This window comes from Acartia tonsa, chromosome 10, assembly GCF_053477335.1.
Source record: "Acartia tonsa isolate MP-2025a chromosome 10, ASM5347733v1, whole genome shotgun sequence".
In the NCBI taxonomy this organism is placed as follows: domain Eukaryota; kingdom Metazoa; phylum Arthropoda; class Copepoda; order Calanoida; family Acartiidae; genus Acartia; species Acartia tonsa.
This window is the reverse complement of record NC_137269.1, coordinates 20,206,456-20,229,832: the sequence shown is the minus strand read 5'-3', so window position 1 is coordinate 20,229,832 and position 23,377 is coordinate 20,206,456. Positions and strand designations below refer to the sequence as shown.

The following is a 23,377-nucleotide window of genomic DNA, read 5'->3' as shown; positions in this document are numbered from 1 at the left end:
AATCACAACACATTGTTTTCATTCACCAAATATACAACATGGTATTCATTCAGTTTTTTGTTGTTGTAGAAAACCCGTTTTGTGGATAATGCATTGCGCTATCAAACTTACCTAAAACAAATAAAATATATTAGTAAATTAACAAACAAAATCAAATAAAAAAATTATTGTAAATTAAAAAACATATTAGAGAGAAAAATAAGGATAGGACAAGGGGAGATGATTAAAAGGGAACTCCATTAATAATAAAACAAGGATGACAACATCCATAAAAGCGAAGCACTGAAACGGTAGGACAAACGGACATTAACACCTATATAGTGTCAGAACTGAATAATCACAATATAAATGTATAAGAGTCAAAGTAAATTTGTTGAAAAACTGCTTGATTCAGGATAATGTTTATGGACATACTTACATTTTTAGGACTTGATTATAGAGCTGCTACGCTTATTACATTATACTTTGATGTCCCAGGAATCAATATACCAAAAATCAGATAAATCGGATGATTAGATCACATAAAAATTTGTTGTTAAAAAAGTAAAAAAATCAACATGTTTAAAATGGACGTACGAACATTTTGGTGAGGATTATAGAGTTGCTACGCTTTCTAAATCGATAGGGCAATTCTAACATGCCTAAATTAACGAAAAAAGCTATCCGTTACGGTCCCTAATTATAGAAAAGCTTCGCTTTTAAAATCTTTAGTGATAAAACAAATATACCGACATATTAAACTTTAATTTTACTATTGGGATGGTTTTAGGCTCCCTCGCCCCTCCTTCGAATTCAGAGCCTCTCAGAGAGTTATGATATCTTATTTTATAAAGTAGAAAGGTTTCAATGTTCGTCCGTTATGATCCCTGGATGGTTTCAGCATATTTTTAAAATTCAACGCCAGGAGCACATCAACAAGTTAAGATATATTGAGAGGCAGGAAATAAAAAGTTAAGTAATGATCCGCATGTCATAAAGTTATCAAGAATTAAGAAGCGTTAAAATTAAGGTATCTTTAACAATAGACGAAATATCGAAAAGTCATATTTTTAAAAGTACAGTAAAATTTGTGTCTTATAGGCCTTTTCCTCTAAGGCTATGTTATTGTGTTATAAACATCTTTAGAAATCACCTTATATGTAACAAGTATAACAAAGTGTTTATACAAAGAAGCCAATATTTGATAGTACTACAGCAGAAAGAAACAGTTACATTTATGCCTCCCTTAGGTTGCTTTACATCTATCGCTAGGCCTACAAGATGTTGATTAAACTTATCTAACCTAAATCAATAAATATTTTTTTCTTTAGTTAATTTTTTATTATTGGGGGATGGGAATAGTTTTTATTAAATAGTTTTGGTATTTCTTGGGAGGGTGGTGGTATCTACCCCAAAAATTGTCAAAACCTTCCCAGGACTTATTTTATATTAGACTGTAAATTAAAACCATATCGGTTCTGCCGTTAGCGAGATCCTTCGGTATGGACAGACAAAAATCCTATTGCTTTTATTAAAGGATATTTTTCTACTATAAATTTTCCAAGTATACTGCGTGAACATTTATCCGGAACTTATCTAAATTCTATGCTTATCAACACAAGTGTCCACGTAAAAACACATAATTTCTACTCTAAAATTTTCTGTATGTTGACTGTATAAAAATGATGGATAGATATGAAAGAACAATACATTTTGTCTCAATAAAGACTTATAAAATATTGTATGTAACATTATAATTCAACCATTTTAATAAGAATTCAAGAAAACTATCTTAGTAATGGTATACTGTATTGTATACACACTCTTTATAATCAGGATACTACTCGATCAAATCGGGGGATGTTACAATTAATACCTTCAACAAAAGGGGGAGAGAAAGAGGTGATAGATTTATGCCTGAGGGGATATCCTGTAGCAAAGGATGTGTAACACACATTATTAACAGATACAATAGATGGATAGATATAGAGATAGATACAGAAAGATGGATAAGAATAGAAAGCTATATTGAGTAAGAAAAGAAAAAAAGATATATGGATAATCAATCCTACTATAAAAGTTCTGTGTCTTTCTGTATGTTTGTCTGTCTTTGTGCATCGAAGGATTTCGCTAACAGATAAACCAATATGGTTCTCCTTTACAGTGTAGCTTCTGATAGGTCCAAGGAAGGTTTATTAATATTTTGGAGAAGGTGTAACAACCCTCCCAAGAGAAATCGCTATTAGAATAAGTTAACCCTTCCAAAAAAACATTTATATACTTTTTTTTATTTCAAACTGAAAAAAGGGGGACTTTTCCTCACTTCAAGAGCCTCTAAAGGCCTCTAGGTGCGTAGACGCTTGTTATTTAAAAAGAAAAAAAGTAAAAGGTAAAGATTTCAAAATAGATAGATAATAAATAAATGAAACGATAAAGAAAGGAGAGAAACAAATCAACGATAGGTAGATAGAGATAGTTATTAGAAGATAAAAACGATTGAAAGATGAAAGAACATGGAAATATTGATGAAATAGGATAAATACTTCCTTATCTTAAATTAATAAGCTTTAATAATCTTTATTCACCATAAAATTAACAAATTAGAGGTTTTAAACAAAAACCAAAGATATATAAGGAAGGATAAGTTTTATGATAACAAATAATAGAATATTCAAAATATAGGAAAAAGTAGGATTACAGAAGCAGCAAAACTACTCTATTTGTTTTTTTGTTCGTTTGTCTGTCTGTTAAAAAAAAACACTAAAATTTAGACATAGATTAATAAGACTACTTTACAAACTACTCTGTCTATAAGTCTTTTAGCTGCTCTCATTATCGCATCAAATTATAGACAATTTTCCGCGGATAGTAACACTATTATATATTTATTATATTGCCTTTATTTTAAAAAAAAATTGTATGGGATACATAATTTTTCAGTGTGGTTAAGACCTGGATCAAATCCAGCGAAAATTAATCGGATAGTTGGCCATAGTTGGAAAGATATTTAAACACCTACAACTAGAAGAATAGCTTTTGATAGCAGTGGTCAAAGAAATTTAAAATTCTTTGTTGATATAGGAGAGGTAATGTTTTTGTGGAAAAAAAAAGGAAATACGGGAATGGCAAAAAAGTTTGGGAAAAATAAAGTCAGAGCTCGGCAGCCGTGCCTCAGCCGCCCGTAGGCCTCAAATTGAAACCTGGTTGTGTGCAAACAAAATTCTTAAAAGATGGATTGTCTGTTTAGGAAAAGGTTTAGACATCCAGTTAAATTTTAAATCCAAAATTTTTACTGAAGCTTTTAAGCGGCTTCCGTAAAATGATCTTGAAAATTATAAGTAAATAAAGATTTTTTGCACTTATTTTATTTTTAGTAAACGTAAATAATTTTTAGTATACACATATCTTTCTAAAATTATCTTTGATTTTTTTCAGTTAATAAATTAAGTAAAAAATAGTTTGAATAGTTATTAGCCCACGCGGTTTAACCAAAAAAACATAGTTAAGTAGTTAATAAGGGTTCATACGAAAACTACAACAATCTCTCTTATTAATAGACGTAAAAAAGTAAATTTTTTCCATAAAAGGTGCAAGTACAAAAAGATAATGATATCTAATATTGAACTGCAGTTATAATATAGCAATCTTAAGACAGTATCAGTAAATGACAGTCAAATAAACTTAATCGGACGGACAGACATATCATAGTTATAGATTACTGGGAGAGAGGAGACACAAGTCCCCAAAGTTTTATAATAAATTTCCCTTATTCGTTAGCTTGACAACCTTAATGAATTTTGATTGGTTGGTTCATGTTGAGTGTCCAAATGTTTCAACCACTAAATGTGATCTACTAAAGGGGTAATTTAGGAGATGTATATCAATTTATCAGCCATTGTCTTATCCTTTTGATTCCTGTATAGATTATCTTTACTATCCAAAATCATTGCAAATTTTATGTTTTTTTTGCTAATCTAGATACAGATTTTCAGCAAGAGTGTACTGTATATTATCTGAAAGTAGCCAGACGCAATAAACTACTAGAGTAGATAGACTATTCCATAAATAGGAGACATTTCATTTGCATTAACAAAAAGGCTGGGTTCTATGGTTCATAATATCACATAAGATTTTCTGATTTGGGTAACCTAATAATGTTGTGTAATACAAGTAAAGCTTTATGACTGCAGGAATGAATTTTGCTAAAATGAAGAGTAAAATAGACAGTAAAGAGAGAGAAAAAAAGAGAAATAGAGATATGAAGCTAGAGGGATAAAGAGAGAGATAGAAAGAGAGATGGAAAGAAAGAGAAATATTTTGATTAAAATATGGAGATTAAAATTATTTAATTCCATCTTTAAATTTGCATTTTAAATAAATATCTAAAATATTTTTTTGCTGTTTGTGTAAATTTAATTTATCTATTCTTTGTTATATAAATTAAAAAGCTGTAATTTTATTTGACAATGAAATCTTAATTTACTTGTATATCTATGATATTTTATAGAATAGAATAGCTAGATATTTAAGGAGTCTAAATTTTGAAATGGGAGAATAATTGGCCAGATATCTAGAATAGGTCTAGAGAACAGATAGATATATCCAGAACTGGTAAATACTTAGATATAAAAAAAAGATAGTTAGACATTTGCAACATTTAAAACTGAAATTTTTAAAGTTAGACTATATAGATAGTTAGATATCTACCAGATAGGAGGATATCTAGAATAGGTAGATAGATAGATAGATATCGGAAATTGGCAGATAGGAAATATCTTGGATAGCTAGATAGCAAATATCTGTTGACCTTTTTATTGGGAAGCATGGGTATATATTTTTTGTTTCTGCATTAAATTCGCATAAGCAAATTTGTTGCCGAATTTGTTCCGTATAAAAGATACATCGTGAAGTGTAAATACAAAACAGGAGAAACATTAGGTACAGTTTTATTTTTTGGTTATTGATGCGCTAATTGTTAACATAATTGTTCTTGTTTACATGTTTATACAACCTTTGCCCTGAATTCCTAAAATTTTGCTTATTGTAATTTATGAACGTCCCCATATAGCTAAAATTGAATTTCTTTTACGGAAATGTATGAACACTGTTTGCATCATGATCCATCTTTTTTTCAGGGCAGCATAATTCGACAAACGCTCTAAGATAGGGTTTAATATTATCAAAACTAGAAATCAATGAATTATAAACAACATTCTTAATATTTTAAAAGAAAGATTTAATTATTTTTTGCTATAATTTAGGTTATTAGTTACTAAATTTAGAAACCAATTGTGTCCTATCTTTTTTTTTTGCAATATACATGATTTTATAATTCTAATCCTACATATACTTATAACTAACTAACCAACAGATCAGCTACAATACAGTAGCTTCGCTTAAATTTTTTGTTTAAAATTTCGGAACAAGATTTCTAGGTGGTCTTTTGGGTTCAAGGTTTCTATTCACTGCTCTTTTATATTTTTATTTATGTTTATACAACACATATAAACCAACTTAAAGCATTATTTTAACCTTATTTTCAGAAGTAAAAGAATAGACTATTGTAAAAAAGTGTCAAAAAAACCTACACGGCAAGTTCTAACCCTGAGAGGTTTATGTTTTCAGTACATTATCCCTATGGGACTATTCTAGAATTCCAACCTCATAAATAAGCTCACAAAATTTGTTAAAGGTCTATTTTCAGTGCTTGATTTAATTCTTAGCTATATTAATTTGAATTTCAAAATTTACTTATTAAGTAACGAAACGTATATTTATGTGTTATATTGTCTATAATGTATGAACACCCTACAGAATAAACTAATAATTTCTTATACATTCAACAAATCATGAAAAAGCTAATTTTTAAATTTCTCAATGCAACATTTTTTTGTTGAAGTAGCAAATCTATTCAAAACTAGTATTTGCCGGCAATGTTTGAATATTTGCTATCCGAATTTTAAATTTGTATTTTTAGCAATATTGCTGTGAAATAGACGTCCTAAATGTACGGTATGAAACCATAAAAACAACAATGTCCATAAGAGCAAAGCTAAAAATATCACAAAATCTCTAAAGAGTCTTAAATAACAAAGAAATAGTTTATAAATAGGAAGTACAGACAAAAATGATCAACAGTTGCTACGTCTCCTTGTTACAGGAACCCCCATACTAGATTTATATTTGACAGGACAATTCTAACATTCCTAGAATGATCTTCAAAGCCTTCATTACACCTTTAACAAAATACCTTTTTTCAAATTAAATCAGAAAAATTAATTAAACTTTTTGGACGTTCAAAGCACAACAAAATAAACGAAAGAGTAGCTACGCTATGAAAAACAACTGCAATGGAAATATTTTTAAAACAACTATTTGAAATGTGAAGATATTTGCAAAACAATTTGCCATTTTTTTTGCAACATTTAGCGTCTTGGATAATGTAGATTTTATTTTGTTTTAAAATGTCATACAAACGTTATGAAACAGGGAGGGAGAAGGTAATGGAGCTAGAATTAATGTACAACTCTTCTTCCTCCAATACTTTTAAATGGTAAATTATAGAGATATATAAAGAAAGGTAGATTTATCTTTTCTTGTCCATTCTCTAAACCCTGGCATTAATCAATAAATATACATGTATATGTGAATTAAATCATATATAAACTAAATATAAAGAACTTTCGCCCATTATTTTAAAATAACCTCTGCAGAGCTAGTGCCCAAGAGGCTTAACTTTCCTTTTCTAGAAATGCAGCTACTCTATGACCATAAACAATTTCTTAAACTTAAATGGATATAGGAAATACGTGGATACATAATTTAGATTGCTAATAGGGACCTCATTTATCGGTCAGTTCGTCCATCCAGTAGGAGGAGAGGAGATGGTGTCTTTTAGCCCATTTTAAGTTTTACTTCATTACAGCCCATTGAGATCTTGTTTATGATCCAAGTAATAAAAATCCATTGGGATATCTAACAAGAATTACAAGTTATTGACAATGTCTGTCTAAATATGACTTCACTGTTTAATTTCATTATATTATTTCATCCAGGGATCTAAAGGGATAAGACAATAGCCGATAATTGATGTACATCTCCAAAGATGATACACAAATTTACCAGTTCGGTATTACAATTAGTTGTTAAAACGTTTGTACACTTAACTTAATGAACAAACCAATCAAAATTCAATAAAAGTCCCCCAACGTTGTTTAGCCAACAAATAAGAAAATAGTATTATAAAACTTTGGGGACTAGTGTAATAAACAGCCCAATGTCCCCTTGATAATGGTAAGCCTAAAATTTGATGTGCAATAATGCTTCATTTGAATATAGTGAAATGACCTTTCTGATCAAATTCCTTTCTGTTGATTTTTATAGACCATTACACTAGACAGGCTATACATCAAAGATAACAATGGATTTATTATCACATGGATCTTACACCAGATTATCATGTATTCTAATATAGTGAAACTTGTAGCTGGTTAAGATAACAAAGACCCCCAATCCACCCGGCCCCCTTTACCCCATCTCCTTCTCTCCTACCAGGTGAACGAACTGGTCAATAAGTTATGTCCATACTAGCAACCTAAATTGACAACAATTTTTCCTCTGGCATAATATCCATAATATTCTATATCAATTAAGTTAACGTCAAGGACGGGAAATGTTAATTAAAAAAAATAAGCATTTTTGGAGACATGAAATTTTAATGGTTTATGTCGACTGAATAACATTCAAAACGTCGAATTCCAATGACATTTATTTAAGATTCATGTCGGTGGCCAAGGCTGTTATACTATTGTCGTCTCGCTAAAACAAAGTTTTTTTTTATGAAAACTTTACCTTATCCTGAAAAAGTTCCTAATCAAAGAAACTTTCTTTAAGGTTCTAGATAAAAAGTCAAGGAGATAAAATGTAAAAACTAACCATAATATTAAATAATTTGAAAAAATCTTCAATCTTTGAAAAATCTTGTCTACACGAATGTTCTATTTCATTTCAAGCTTTTGTGTTATTATTATATCAATGTACTAGTTGCTTAGCCCCTGGTTTCTAAGGGGGGGGGGGGGTGAAGGAGGTCTGAAAAATATCCCAAAAAGATATATATTAAGCTTCCCTGAAAAGTAAAACCCATTCGGATCAGAATCATGAGAGGCCTTAAGCTTAAGAAAAAATAACCTTACTGCTATAGGATAAGACTGTACTCATGAAATTATTTTGGGTTATACGGCAAATATCGACATAAATATCAGGCGGTAACAAGTCAGCTAATTTTGTTAATTGTAATTTAATCGACAAAAACCATTGAAATTATGAAAAAATGGTTATTTTTGGTTATTTCCTTACTTTGTAGTACAACTTTCACGTTATCTTGAGCTATTGCTAAAAAGTTACAATGACAAAATCCTTCAATGAGGTGTTTTTACAATATTTATAAAATGCTTTTAAAATATTAGCGAATCTACAGTAACAATTAAAATGGTTAACATGTAAAGAACATAAACTCAATAACTTTTTAGCTTTTCCAAAAGTAAACCGTAAACAGATTGTTATATAAAGAACGTACGAAACCTAGTTATAGAGTAGCTCAATCTTATTTTTTATTGTCTGTATCGTCTGACCATCATAGATTTGTTTTTATCGCCCATTAGACCTTGCCTGTCCAACAGAAAAATTTGAGGACCAAAATTTGGCTTCAGTAAAATCACTAAAGGGTTAATAAGTTAAACAACTACTTTTAATAATTTTTTTAAAATTAAAAATGGTTTAGCTTCTTGCCTGTCAGATACCTCCCCCCCCCCCCCCCCTTTATTTTTTCTTCATATTTATTAACATATAAATTTCTTCTTAGAACGGAAAGCCCTTTTAAAAGAAAAACGGAATGCCCAATGTTGTTCCTCACATTAAAAATGCACTTTAAATGAAACTTGATGCGATAAAAAGAGACAGGTTTTTTCTTATGTTGTATGTGTACTTTTTCGTTGACAAATTGACCAGTTTTTTAATTGCATAGCTGCTCTATAACTATTATGGGTTTACGTGTATAAAGTTTAATATTCTGAATAAGATTAAGAATCAAATATTTATTGACTTTCTATTTGTCTTTTGTTATTGTGTAAGTTTTTTTAAAAAACCATATCTATATGTAAAAATGCAAGACATACAATATTAATATGCTAGAAATGAATTTCAAATGTTATCTTTTCAAGAAAGCTTTTATTGAATTATTAACATTTAAACTTTGAGTTATTAAAGTAACTGTTCAAAATACATTTTATATCCTTAACAAGTTAGATAAAATCCAGAGAAAAAATTCCCAAAATCTAGTATTTCAATCTACAAAACCTTTACCGTTATATTATTTTTTATGAATTAGCTTATTTTTAAAAAATACCAAGGAAATGTAACCATAAAAAAGCTGTTAATAACATACCTAAAACAAAAATATAAAGTTATTAAGTAGCTGAACTCCTATGCAACATTGCATGTGTTTAGTGTTTATACAATACAGATAATTAGAAATACATTTCAAAGCAGTAAGGATTGTATGAAGCAAAAGATCTTTGAGTTAGATGGTAAGATTAAGATATTCTTTTAAGGGAAGCCTGAAACATATCCGGAAGTACTAGTTTTATGCTATTTTTACCCCTATTATATTGATGATACATTATTGTTTGTGATTTTGTAGGAGCCTAATAAATTAAATGTTTTTGAATCACGCATCCCAAGTTAATAACAGGCCAACAATAATCACAAAAGTGATAATTATTCTTTAAAACAAACAGTAATAGTAACGACATGAATTTAAAATCGCACAAGAATAAATCATAAGCTGTTAATGAGATGGAAATACTTAATACTAATACCAAATCTCCCAAATATGTAAGATTATGTAAGAGATGAAATAATCCTAACTAGTTCATTAATAGAAAATAGATATACTTTAGACTTTACCTAATATTGAATTTGAAATATTTTTCTGAACTTTTTTTCCTAACCACTTATAATAAGGCAAAGGTTAGGCCAAAGATTTAAACAATTAAAACAGCAACATTTTATTTCATTTTAATTATTTTACGTTTCGTTATCAAAAAAATTATAGAATTATAGATAGATAAATAAATGGATGAATATATTATAAAATATTTGGGTTAGATAACTTAATAAGTGATTTGCCAATAGATAGAAAAATAAGATAAAGATAGACAGCTAGATAAATAAATAGATAACTAAATAATTAGATAGATAAAAAGGAAAATAGTTAGAAACTGAAAGCTTTAGAAATTGACATAGAAATTTCTCCTACCCCCACAAACAAATACACAGACACACCCCCACACACACAGAAACAGTGATCTTTGTAACCTATTTCCACCCAAACAACCAGCTAAACCAATCATATAATACGTATATTTATACAATACAGAAAATATTATAAATTAGCAATGCTAACTGTTTTAACGGTTGTGCAGGAAGGGAGAGGGCAATGAATTAATAATATCATTGAAAATTAATTCTTCTATTGATTGGTTATTATGTTATGTACTAATTATCCTATTATATATTTTTTTTGTCGCATGCTTAAGATTTTGATAACTACTGCACCGATTGAGTTTCTATTATAGGGAAACTTAATATCGGTCCCGTGTTGGTTTAGGCTGTTTATTTTAGTTTTGAAAATTATTTTAGAGTGGTTTTAGGCCTTTTACTACCTATTCGAATACAAAGAAAATAGATGCTAAAAGGATTTTATCTTTCAGTTTAAAGAAATGTTTTACTTTGAATCACAAAGATACTAACTTAATAACGTTTTTTTATATAAGAAAAAACAATTTGTCCCAAAGAAAGTTTTAAAAACAATTATAACCAAATAGAAAAAAAGAATAAATTATTTTGTTAAAATTCTTTAATGGACAAAAATTGTATATGGTAAAAATTCCCACGAATCGGGGATATTAATGCCCTTTTCTATAGCAAGATGATTAATCAAAGTATCACCTTTCTATTCGTTTCTAAGGAAATAAAAAGAGATGCGTGACTGTTGAAAAAAGGTTCTATTAATGTTATTCTGATGTGATTTTATTTGTATATATCTAAAGGAATCTTTTATCTTACTCTTACAGTTAGGGAGTTGAATCCATTTTTATAGAAGCAGAAATATAATCTATGATTATGGTTTGGACCCTCTAAAACTGTAATCTACCCTTCCACTTTCCCCTCTCTTGGTGAAGATATCTTCAACGCCGATACGATTTTTGAAATATAAGATTCCACTTTTGTCTCTCTTGTTGAAGATATCTTCACCAAGAGAGGCAAAAGTGGAATCTTAAAATTCAAATATCGTATCGGCGTTGAAGATATCTTCACCAAGAGAGGGGAAAGTGGAATCTTACATTTCAAAAATCGTATCGCGTTGAAGATATCTTCACCAAGAGAAGGGAAAGTAGAATCTTACATTTAAAAAATCGTATCGGTGTTGAAGATATCTTCACCAAGAGAGGGGAAAGTGGAAAGGTAGATTACAGTTTTAGAGGGTCAAAACCATAATCATAGATTATATTTCTGCTTCTATAAAAATGGATTCAACTCCCTAACTGTCTTTGTCCCTCCCGTCAATATTGTAAAGTGTTTATATATTAAAGACAATATTAACAATTATAATTAGCATACTTTTCATTATAGCTGTGTATAAATAGCCTATAAAAGTTGGAATTACAAAAAAAACTTTATTTATGTTCTTAAATTGTATTAAAGAAAAATTCCTTTTATGCAACAACGTCAAATAGACTTGATAGAAGAAATTTTGATTGAATCACCCTAATATAAGTTAATTATACAAAAAGAAAATAATATAATTTATATCTTTTATTATGTTTTTTTTTTCAATTGACATATTATCTAGGTTAACTTAAAAAATAGGTTCAAAATTTTTTTATTAGCACAGATACTCTAAAATTCTTTTTTATTGCTCTTCTATTTCACTAATAAGCGATGTCCATGTTAGCAACCTAATTTTTTCCCTATCAAAATATCTACGTATATTCTATATCCATTTATAAAGCTATGTAAATACAATATGATATCATGTCAATTGTGATATTCGCCACACTTACGTCTTTAGACACAGCCTTACATGTTTATAATCCTATGAACCAATTTAGTCGGACTTATTAAGGCTATTAAAACTACAAAAGGGCTTAAAATGGCCGATTAGGTGTAAAATAAACCCGCCGCGCTTAAAATTAACCCGTATATAAACTAGGCTACTTTTAACATATTTTTTCGGCCCTTTGACCAACGTATATTTTAGTCCCGACGTAAAAAAAAGCGTAGCTACTCTGTAACAAACCCCCATATGTATTTTTTATTTGTTTGGACATAAGATAAAAACCAGTTTAATTATTCAAGGAAGGACAAATTTGTGTTGCTTAATATCTCTAAAATGGGTTGTTCAATAGATATAATCCTTGAAAAAATTATTTATTGAATTAGAGGAAGGGGGGGTGGGGGAGTTGGGTCCATTCTGTATTTTTATTGTAATACAAATATTAAAACCTATAATTTCTGAGCATTTTTATTCTTGTTAGATCTAAAAATCATTTATATATAAAAATGTATATATAAAGTTTCAGAATTTAATCTATATATTATGTAAAACGCCTATTTTAAATGATCATATATCGGTCCTAATGTTTTACTTTATGATATTTTATGATATTGAGTGTCTGAGCTGTGCATTTAGTCCATTTTACATTATTTATTGTGATAGGTTTTGGAATTTCTCTTTTTCACTCATGGATTTCAAATTTTCTTATCGCAAAAGGTTTTAAAAAAAATAAGTTATCTTTATGATTTTTATATTTTGTCCAAAAGGTTCATTCATATTAATTAAAGTAAAATTAATATTCTATATTTAAAACTTTACTCATATAGAAATATGGGCAAAATTAATTGACCTTTCTTTGATTTTTTTAACAAATGATAATCTTCCTATTATTACTAAAAGTGAGATACATGGAAAGGACAATGAAATTTATATTCCCCCTCCCCCAAATTCTTACAGCATTGCTTGTTGTAGATTTGTTAAAATTTGTCCCTTCCCTTCCTGTTTTCTTTATATAGTAACACTGGCTATCATGGACCTCAAGGGTAAATAACAATGGACGATGAATTGATGTACATCCCCATTTTTTATGCCTAACCCTTTTGTAGATTAAAACAGTTGGTTGATAGGTTTGAACAAAATTAATTGAACCAACCAATTAAGATACCCAGTGCATGAGAAATCATTATGATTTACAGCCCAATGTCCCTTCCCTCCTGGCTAGCTACGTTTAAGTAAACTTATCCTTGTATGTTTCTTATTGAGCAAATTTTCAGCTTCAATCACGAAAAATGTTAAGTTAAGCAGCGCGGCGTCTTTTTAAGTCTTTATCCCCTTATAGCTCAGTTGTGGGATAAGCATTCGGAAACAAGGACAATTATGTTCAAAAGTTCCACAGCTACATAAAAGAGGTAGGATTTTGTTATTTAGCAATACTTGCTAACCTTTCAAACTATTAGATGTGCACTTAGAACCAATGTCATTGTTTTTTGTCCACAAAATGATATTAAAGAAAGTGATTTATTTATGGCTTATAATCGACACACTGTTAGAACTACTAAAAACCAAAATCTTCTAGTCTTAATTTGATATGATAAGGGCAATAGAGTTCATCATTGATAAATTCAACACGCGAAAAAGGATAGTTGGTTTTGTTTTTCTGAATACTTATTCTTATAAATTTCTATGGGCCATCCCGAGGCTAATTTTAGATACATTCAGTTGTTTTAACAATTGAGACAATTAGGATACATTAGCAAAATCATATTTTGATAATATTTAGATTTATATATTAAAATATATTAAAAACAGCAATTATTTTTAAAAATAAGATTTTTAAAGTCGAATAGTTTGTGAACAGTTTATAAACGGCTGCAGTATATTTAAAAAATGGCTTTCAATTGTATAAATATAAGGCTGCTATGGCCGGAATTCTAGGACTGTCGAACTGAACTGGAGTGCAGATGTGTCAATTTGACTTATTCGCAGCTGCGAAACGTCCCTAAATTGGGCATGCGGCTGTTGATAATAACAATGATGAATTCAGCTGCTAAAAATTTAATAAATTAGCAGTTTTGTATGGATGAAAAGGCCCTGTTGAAAAATTCTGATTTGTCGAATGAAAGGTCGGAATTATGGTAATTTTAGAATTTAATAACCAACATCTCTCTTTTAATAGTTTTATAACGAGAAAATTGTTTAAAGAATAAAATTAAGGGGAAAAATAGAGTGTTATATAAAGCTTAGAATCCCCCACACTGAATATTGTCTGTAATAATAAAGTCATGTCAATTAAATTTCGTGTACATTCAATAAAACAAGAATAAGTTTTTCAATATCTTTGATAATAATTTTTATTTGTTGGCGTTTTAACTTTTAAATCCAATTGAAAATTGATTATCGTTGACTTATTAAGAACATGCTGGTATTCTAATGTTATCATATCAACTATTTGAGTAAGAACCTAGGTGATAATGGCTGACATAGTAACGAAATACCACGGAATACACCTTAGGTTGAAATTATAACAGCAAAAAACATTCTTTGATATTTAATTTCTACATATCTATATGATATCAAATAAAAAACATTATTTCCCGAATTTTTATGAGGGAAAATGTGTATTCTAGCGTAGCCTCGTTACTTAATAAGATAATCCGTATGTGCGCAAATCCGCACGACCTGTATTAGACCTGCGGACAAGATTTATGGCGGCTAATCAGACCCGCGAATTTGGGTTCACGCCCAAACTAAATTGCAAAACGTTCGCATAAAATCGCAAACGTGACATAAGGAATTATAGACATGCATCTTTCTACCCTTAAGTATATCTCAAAATAAAAACACACTATTCTATTTTCTAACTCCACACATTTTAATATTACACCCTGCTAGGCTAGATTGAACATAATGGCAGAAATTTAAAGAAAATATTTGCTGCAATGTGCTACCACTGAAAATTGCAATAAGATTTCTCGAAGTACAATTGGCCAAAATAGTTGTAAATCAAGGCCGACAACCTACATTCATATGCTTTATATAGTGTTAGTTTTTTTCAGAAATAGGGGCGTGTGATTTGGGGAGGGGGGAAAGATGTCAACACCAACATAAAATAAGAAGTTGAAGGTACTTGCCCTTCATTCGACCCCTTAAAGGCTTAATGTAAAATATCTTAGCACGCTTCTTTAAATAACATTTTGTATAAAACATTTATTTTGCTTCAAAACAGAATAAAAAACTCAAATAATTTGTTTGCTTTTTTAAATGGATTTTTAATCAGAAATTTTGAATTGTTCTTAGATCTTAAAGATTTCAACAAGAACAATGATTTAAAAAACAAAGAATTTTTTTAAAAACAAAATAAATATCTTTTTTATTCCTGATAATTTTTTATATTTGAAGACACAAACAACCAGGCAAAAACAAATATTTCACGGTGAAGAAATAACAAAACCACATGCACGTAAGACTGGGCCAAAATTTTGCATATTAGGATGTTTCAAAAAGCAGTTTTTTTTAGAATTGGATAAATTACATCTATTGTTAAATGAATGGACATATCCAATGATAATACACAAAATTACTCTTACTGTAGGTTACAATTAGTGGTTAGTTAAAACATAGTTGTTGAACCAGTGAATAAGGTTTAGGTTTAAGTGCGCACTGGGCTAATTTTGGACATGATTATCCCTGCTGAAAAAAAATAATCTTTTAAATACGATTTTTGAAACAGTCTAATATACATATTAGGTGTAAAACATATTCATATAAAGAAATGCAAAAAAGAGCACGCAAAAGTACGCACAATGTCCTAACATACAGACGAAAATATATTAGCATAAGTTTGAGCCTTGCTTTAATATTGATTAGGGGTTCACCCTTTTTTTTACACTCTCTATTCGAAGGGTGCAGCAAAGTAGCTTAACACCGTCTCATGACTTTGATTTAAAAATAAAATAGACAATAACAACACTTGGACCTATGTGAAGCTTCAATAAAAAAGAGAACTCAATCAGATTAGAGGTTGAATGGTTAAATAAATTTTACAAAAAAGAACATGTAAACATAACAGATTAAAGTAAAAGAGTGTTTTTTTTATAGATTTTGTGTTGTATCGTAAAAACACTATACAAAGTAACACGAAGAAAAATGACAAAAAAAGAAACTTAAAAATGTTCTTTTTTAACAACAACCTTGGCAAAATAAACAGAACAAACAACGATTTAAGAAACATGAAAACATAATTAGAACCTTTTTTCTCTCTAAACGTTTGTTTTAAAATATTACCAAAGTAAAGTTACCATTATTAAGTTTGGGCCTTCTAGGGTAGATTATAATTCATGCACAATATATAGACTATTGAGAAAGACATCCAAGCTTTTTAATTTAGGAAAGGGTAAAATTACACGTCCAAATTGTTTTGGATTAGGGTAAAATCCACATTTTGGGAGTGGAATGCAAATATTTATCTGATTTTAAAAAGTAAGGGCTTTGAAAATGATTTTTTATTTTTAGGGAAGGGGGTGAGTCACCTTCTTACACCCTTGTACTTGACGGGTGGATATAACCAAATCATAGAGCAGCTTTTCTACTAAAAATACAAATCATATTCCTATTTAAATCTCAATAGGAAAACTAAACAAAAAATAGTCCCAGAAATTTAAAGGACAAGAAACAAGTTCATTCATAAAATTGTTGTGTTAGGACACAGACAAGAATTAATAAAAACAAATATTCTAGAACAAGCTAAACAAAGATGCAAAATTCAACAGAATTAAGCTGGCAGGTGCACATAGACGTCCAAGGGGGACACATTATAGACTTATTATTTCTCTCACATCTTTTAATCCCCTTATTTTACCCACATTAAAACAAAAAGCTTGGACGTCCTTGTAGGTGCGCATGGTTTTTATTTATTGCATTTAAAGTGTTTTTTTCTGTACTTTTTCATTTTGTACTGTTTTAAGAATACTTCATCCTGCTCTGTGCATGCACGTTGGTTTTGGTTGGACCAACACTTTAAAAAAAGCACACACACACACACACTCAAACAAACACAGAAACATACACAAACACACCTACACGTGCAGAAAGAAATTTTGACTGCTACCCATTTTTTGCACAATAACCAGAGGGTTGCTTTTTTAAGGGGTGTTCATACAATGTAAAGAATTTATTAGAAAAAGGCAACAGTAATAGAAATATTGATTTATCTTTATCATGCTATGTTTGTATTTAGTTTTTAACACACTTTCGCTTTGTTCAAAATCATAGCCCTCTAAAAATATTAAACACCTAAATCAGCTAATCATTAGCTAAAACTTAAGTTAATGTTGTCTTTATTGTATAATCCTAACTCTAAAAATAGATAGGGTAGGGAGAAAGTAAAGAGATAGAGTGATAAGGCATAAGGGATAATACAATGGCCAATAAATTGATGTACGCACCCAATGATGATACACAAAATTGCCCCTTCCGTGGATTACAATTTTTGGTTGAAAAGTTTAGATACTCATCTTGATGAATCAACCAATAAATATTAAAATAAAAGTCCCTACAACGAATAAAAAAACGTGATCATAGAACTTTGGGGACCAGTGAAATAAACAGCCCAATGTCCCCTGCCAAGGGTAGAAAAATAAATAGATAGATAAGAGAAAAGGGAGTTGCTTTTAAAATTTTAAAATGAAGGGTTGGTTATTTCTTATGTTTATACTATACAGAGAATACGCTGAAGAAATATGTTTTATTCTATTTATTGAAAAGATAAAAGAAAGTAAATCAGAAAAAGATCTATGAAATAGTTTTAGATTTGTATACTTTACTTCAATTTTGGATAATCTAAGCAAAATTTGGCTGTATGTTGAAAATACCTAATACAAATGTATATTTTAGGTCTCTAGCATATGAATATTTTGGGTAAAATCCCCTTATTTATTTGAAGAACACTAAAAACCATATTTTGCTTCAAAACTTAATTTTCATCTAACCTTAAATGTAGAGAAGTTTTAATAATAAATTCTAAAGTAATTGGGAAGGGGGGTACGAGTTTATTTAGAAACTTGCAATTTGGGGGAAGTTGCTAAAATTTCGCACCCAAGGTCAACATACCGGCAAAAAAGTTTCGCACAGCCAAAATTCTTCAGACATAGAATTGTCAAATTTTACTATTTTTAAAGTAGTGAAGCTACTCTGTAAGTTATGTGTCTGTCAGTCCTTCCGTCTGTAATGAACTAATAGGTTCCAGCAATACAAAATTAAACATTTTGGCTAATATGGCCTCCTAAAATTTTAAAGTTGAGGGGGAGGGGGTTACTGTAGTTAGAAAAATAGGCTTCAATTAAACCACCTTTGAAATAATTCAGAGAGGGTAGTTCATTAGGGAGAACCGCATTTAAAGCACCATTACAGATAATCTGACAGACCGAAATATTGAGTAGCTTCGCTAATAAAAAAACAAGGTCAAGTAGATGCATTTATGGAAGTTTGCGTGACAATCAGAAAATTTGCAATTATGCATTTAATTGTCAACTGTGTGTGTGTATGCCGCGCCTAAATCTTAATTACCAACCTTAATTTATCAAAATTTTAAATCTGTATGGAGGTGCTTATGCAATACAGTCAAAAATATATATACATAAAAATTCAAAATAGCATAAACCAAATTATAGAATAAAATTTTAAAAAGATTTATTCATAGTGTCATATCAGATATCTTAGCCTTAATATCAAATGTCAATAATACATACCTTTGATCATTAAAATGTTATATAGTCCATTATTTCAATATAATGCTTTTGATTTTAGCAGTTTTGTCAAGATTTAACGTTTTTGAAGGGACACTATGTATGACTTTTGGATGCAAAAATAGTTTTGGCTTTAAACTTGGTTGGGGTAACATTGGGATACGTAATGCTAAATGTAACTTTAAATAGCAAATTTATTTAATATTTAGGTAGGCTAGAATAACTGTGTAATTATTTGACATGAAAGTCTTTTCTTGCTGTAAAATAAATTTTAGATGATTTTTGTAGTTATTTAATACCATATAATAACAGTTTATTTCTTAAGTACATTAAAATGCTGTAAAAAGCTAGAACTCATGCACTTTAGGATTTCATTTAAACCTTCATACTAATATTATAAATTTCAACCTTCGTACTAAGACAATGTTACTCATTAATAAAATTAATTTCTTTAAACATTTAAACTAAATTAGGTTTTTACCCATTTAGAAAAAAGAAATAACTTTCTAAGTCTTAAAACATAAAATATATAGGGGGGGGGGGGGGTTAAAAAAAACAATCGGTCACAATTTAAACCAATCTAAGTACTTAAAATCTTGGAGATAGACCATATAATGATCTTAGTTTTTGATGGAGCATGTAAAGACCTTTCTATAGACACCTTGACCAGATTTCTAACTCAATCCAATTTGGCATCAAAAAGACAGACCCATCAAACATTGAGACATGACGGCTTTGTCCAATTTTGATTCTTAATGTTTGCCAGGTCTTTCTTTTTTATTAAATTGGCTAGGATTGTGTAAGAAACCTGGTTAAGGTGTCTATACATGCACCATCAAAAACTTAAAACAATATGGGGTCTATCTACAAGATATAAAGTACTTAAGATGGTTTGTTCTTTTGAAAAAATGACAAATTTTTCTTAATTTATAATAAAATATGTACTTTCGGCGTAGGACAAATTTCTTTGCAAGGGCTAGGTCTTAAGCTGTAGCGCTCTGGAGAAGTGAGAAGATTCCAAATTCAATATTGTTTTCTTAAATTAAGCATGACTTGAATTATTTTTTATTTGTTTTAGACCAAAACTGTAATGTTTATATTGAAAAAAGTGAAGCGATTGTTTTTTTAACACCCCTTACTTTTTGAAACTAAAATATAAAATTTGCAGGTTCAAATTAACACTCTTATATTTAAAAATTCATTTATGGACCTATTTAGAATTTTTTGTGTACTTTTGAAAGCATTTTTTAGGCAATTAAATCTAAATTTGCTTAAATTCATTAGCCAGCATTGTAGTATTGTTATTATGTTTTTAATAACTTTAAGCTGAATATCTGATACACATTGAAATAGTTATATATTAGTAAGAAATACTAAGAGCCAGTTTCCAAATTCAATATTGTTTTCTTAAATTAAGCATGACTTGAATTATTTTTTATTTGTTTTAGACCAAAACTGTAATGTTTATATTGAAAAAAGCGAAGCGATTGTTTTTTTAACACCCCTTACTTTTTGAAACTAAAATATAAAATTTGCAGGTTCAAATTAACACTCTTATATTTAAAAATTCATTTATGGACCTATTTAGAATTTTTTGTGTACTTTTGAAAGCATTTTTTAGGCAATTAAATCTAAATTTGCTTAAATTCATTAGCCAGCATTGTAGTATTGTTATTATGTTTTTAATAACTTTAAGCTGAATATCTGATACACATTGAAATAGTTATATATTAGTAAGAAATACTAAGAGCCAGTTGGAACCTAATTATATTTAAAAAGGATACCGAGGATACCTTAAAATCCTAAAATGCAATGGAGGGGTTAACAGGGGTCCGTTTTTGTACAGTACATATAATGTACACATTATAAAAGTGCAAAAATAATCTTAAGCAAAATATTAATTGAAATTTTAGAAGTTGTATTTTATGGTTTTATGGCCCGTGTACTTTTAAATTTTTTGTACACTCTCGGTCTATTTGATATCTGTCATGCTATGAAGAAGCTTTGCTGATAAAAATAGGGGAGAAAGCGAGTATCATAAAATCAGTAGTATAACCCTTTAATAAAGGTACTTTTTATATGAACATATTCAGGGAAAAGAGTGTAATAAGATTAGCCAAAAAATATTATTTTAGTTTATTTGTTTGTTTGTCCTTCTGCAATTCTCTTTTACTATCTCTTCTCCATATCTCTCTCCAAATCTATCTATTGACAATTTTCGTAATTATAAGACGCAATTATTTTTTATTTAACTCAAAACTACTATGAAATTTTTATCCTTTTTCTATGCTATTTAATTATCATTTTATGAGAAAGTAAAACCCCTTTAATGCAAGGAAAGTTTTTATATAGAAACCCATATCTTAATAGCTGTGATGACCTTATTAACAAATTTTATGGCCGTGCTTCGGGCCATTTATGCAAAAGCAGGGATATGTTTCTAGGGATTTTAATCTACTGTAATTTGAATGTAGTTTGAAGATTGCAGTTTTCTTTTTTTTACTTTTTGATCTTCACTTGCGAATGTGCCTATAGAATCTCTGGGAGGGAGGGCATGAAAATAGCCTAAAACTAATAAAAGCACAAAATTCAAATACCCTACAAACAACACAGGATCTAAGTAAAGCTTCCCTTATTGAAAAAATCAATCGGTTCAGTGGTTTGCGAGATCTTAACGGACAAGTCAAAACTTTACTTCTTTATATATCTTTTTAAATTCTTAAAAATTTCAGTATTGAAAGTTTTTATTAAAGTTTTGAGTATGTATTTCATGTTATGCGCATATGAAAAGCATATGCATGAAAATATGCATGATTTCAACCCAAAAATGTACCAAAATTATGCTCATTTTTACGCGAAATATAAAGCATATCAGATTAATCGCTAGTCAAAGTTTTGTGTAAAGGTATATTTGGCATTTGCGCAATTTTTTAACATGATAAAGAATAACCTGGTCAATCTACGAGTGTTTTTTTTATTTTACACTTTCTGATCTTTAAACTAAAATTATATAGAAAATCTAAACTCTTAATCTTTATCAATGTCTTTAAATAACTTAACTATGCTGCTCTTATACATAGCTCGTCAGATACTAAGAACATGAAAGAAATAGCTTCCTTTATTGAGCATTTTTTGAGGGCTTAATTTAACCTAACCTAAATTACCCTCAAAAAGGTCAATTGTCCCTCACGTTAAAGTCGGTTTATATCCGGGTGAGGTATGCTAAATATTTGCAAAAACAAAATACAATTAGATTTTTGTAAATTGATAAAAAAGATTATTAATTATGAAGAATAAATTTTTAATTCCTTATCCTTGTTAAAAAAAATAGAGCATAAAGTCAAGAAGAAACCTTAAGAAAGTGTACTTTTCAAAAGAATCATCTTTAAGACAATAACAAGGGCAGTGATTTCCACAATAAACAAAGCATCAGAAATTTCATTTATATAAAAATTATGGAAATTTTACAATTTGATATATAAATTGCCAACTGGTTTATTTAATAAACGTTCTTTTAACATTTGTACCAATAAATTGTTTGTTAGTAGCCACGCTACTATGGAGAGTGATTTGTTTCAACTGATTTGTAAATGTCTTGTTGTCCTATTAATGTCACTCTACTGTTGAAAGCTGAGGTGGGTTCTTAAAAAATCAAGCATTGCTGAATCGGCTATTGTAGCCATATCACAAAATTTTATTTTGAACAAATTTTTCTATAAATTTAAACAGAAGTGTTCTAAACTCATAGAAGGGTTATAAATATAAGATTTATTTTTTTTTGCAGATTTTTTATATTATTTTCAAGCAATTTTATAAAACAATTTTGGTGATCTGGCTACCATAGCAGATTCAGCGATCCTAATTTCTTTAAAGATCCACCTCTGATTTCTTAAGGTAGTAATAGATGGATAAACAATCAAATATATTTATACAGATAAATAGACATTTAGCTGATATATTGACCTTAAGATAGACAGATATGGTTAGATAGCAAATATAGATAAGATTTGTAAACAAGGATGACAACATTCATAAGTAGCGAAGCACAAAAAATCATAGACAAACGGACCAATTGAGTTACAGAGCTGATATTCAGTTGTTATGACAAAGAAAAGTAGCTACCCTACTAATAAACAACAAACTACCTGTTCCAGTATTTGAGCCAGAGCCTCATGGTTAGCACTGATAACTGCTCCATAATTATCCTCCAAGTTTTTGTGCACAATACTTCGCCCTCTTCTAACGCTTAGGCGACGGCGGTTCGAGGCCACTACCGGAGAATCGTTGTCTTGAAGTTTCTGAAAAAAAAAAAAAAATATTTAAAAAGAAATAATATCAAGCGTTTTTAAAAAATTATACTACCTAGGGTATACACTTCTTAGACCACACTTAGCATAACCCAAAAGAATAGGCTATCCTGTGACATTTATGCTACTTCCGTGTAAAGCTATAACCTAAAAACTAGCCATTTATGAGATATTTACATCATACAATAGTATCTATTATACATATCATTTTTGCCATAAAGACTGATGTTAAG

The 23,377-nt window shown here is 29.4% G+C and overlaps 1 protein-coding gene across 1 annotated transcript in view; it reads right to left on the bottom strand.

Moving 5' to 3' along the window:
* LOC145330712 (uncharacterized) overlaps nt 1-23,377 on the bottom strand; it is a 158,936-nt gene that overhangs the window by 24,730 nt on the left and 110,829 nt on the right. Inside the window, exon 9 of the mRNA XM_080175377.1 lies at nt 22,983-23,135. Coding sequence (XP_080031503.1) covers nt 22,983-23,135 — 153 coding nt within the window. The remainder of the gene's footprint in view (nt 1-22,982; nt 23,136-23,377) is intronic.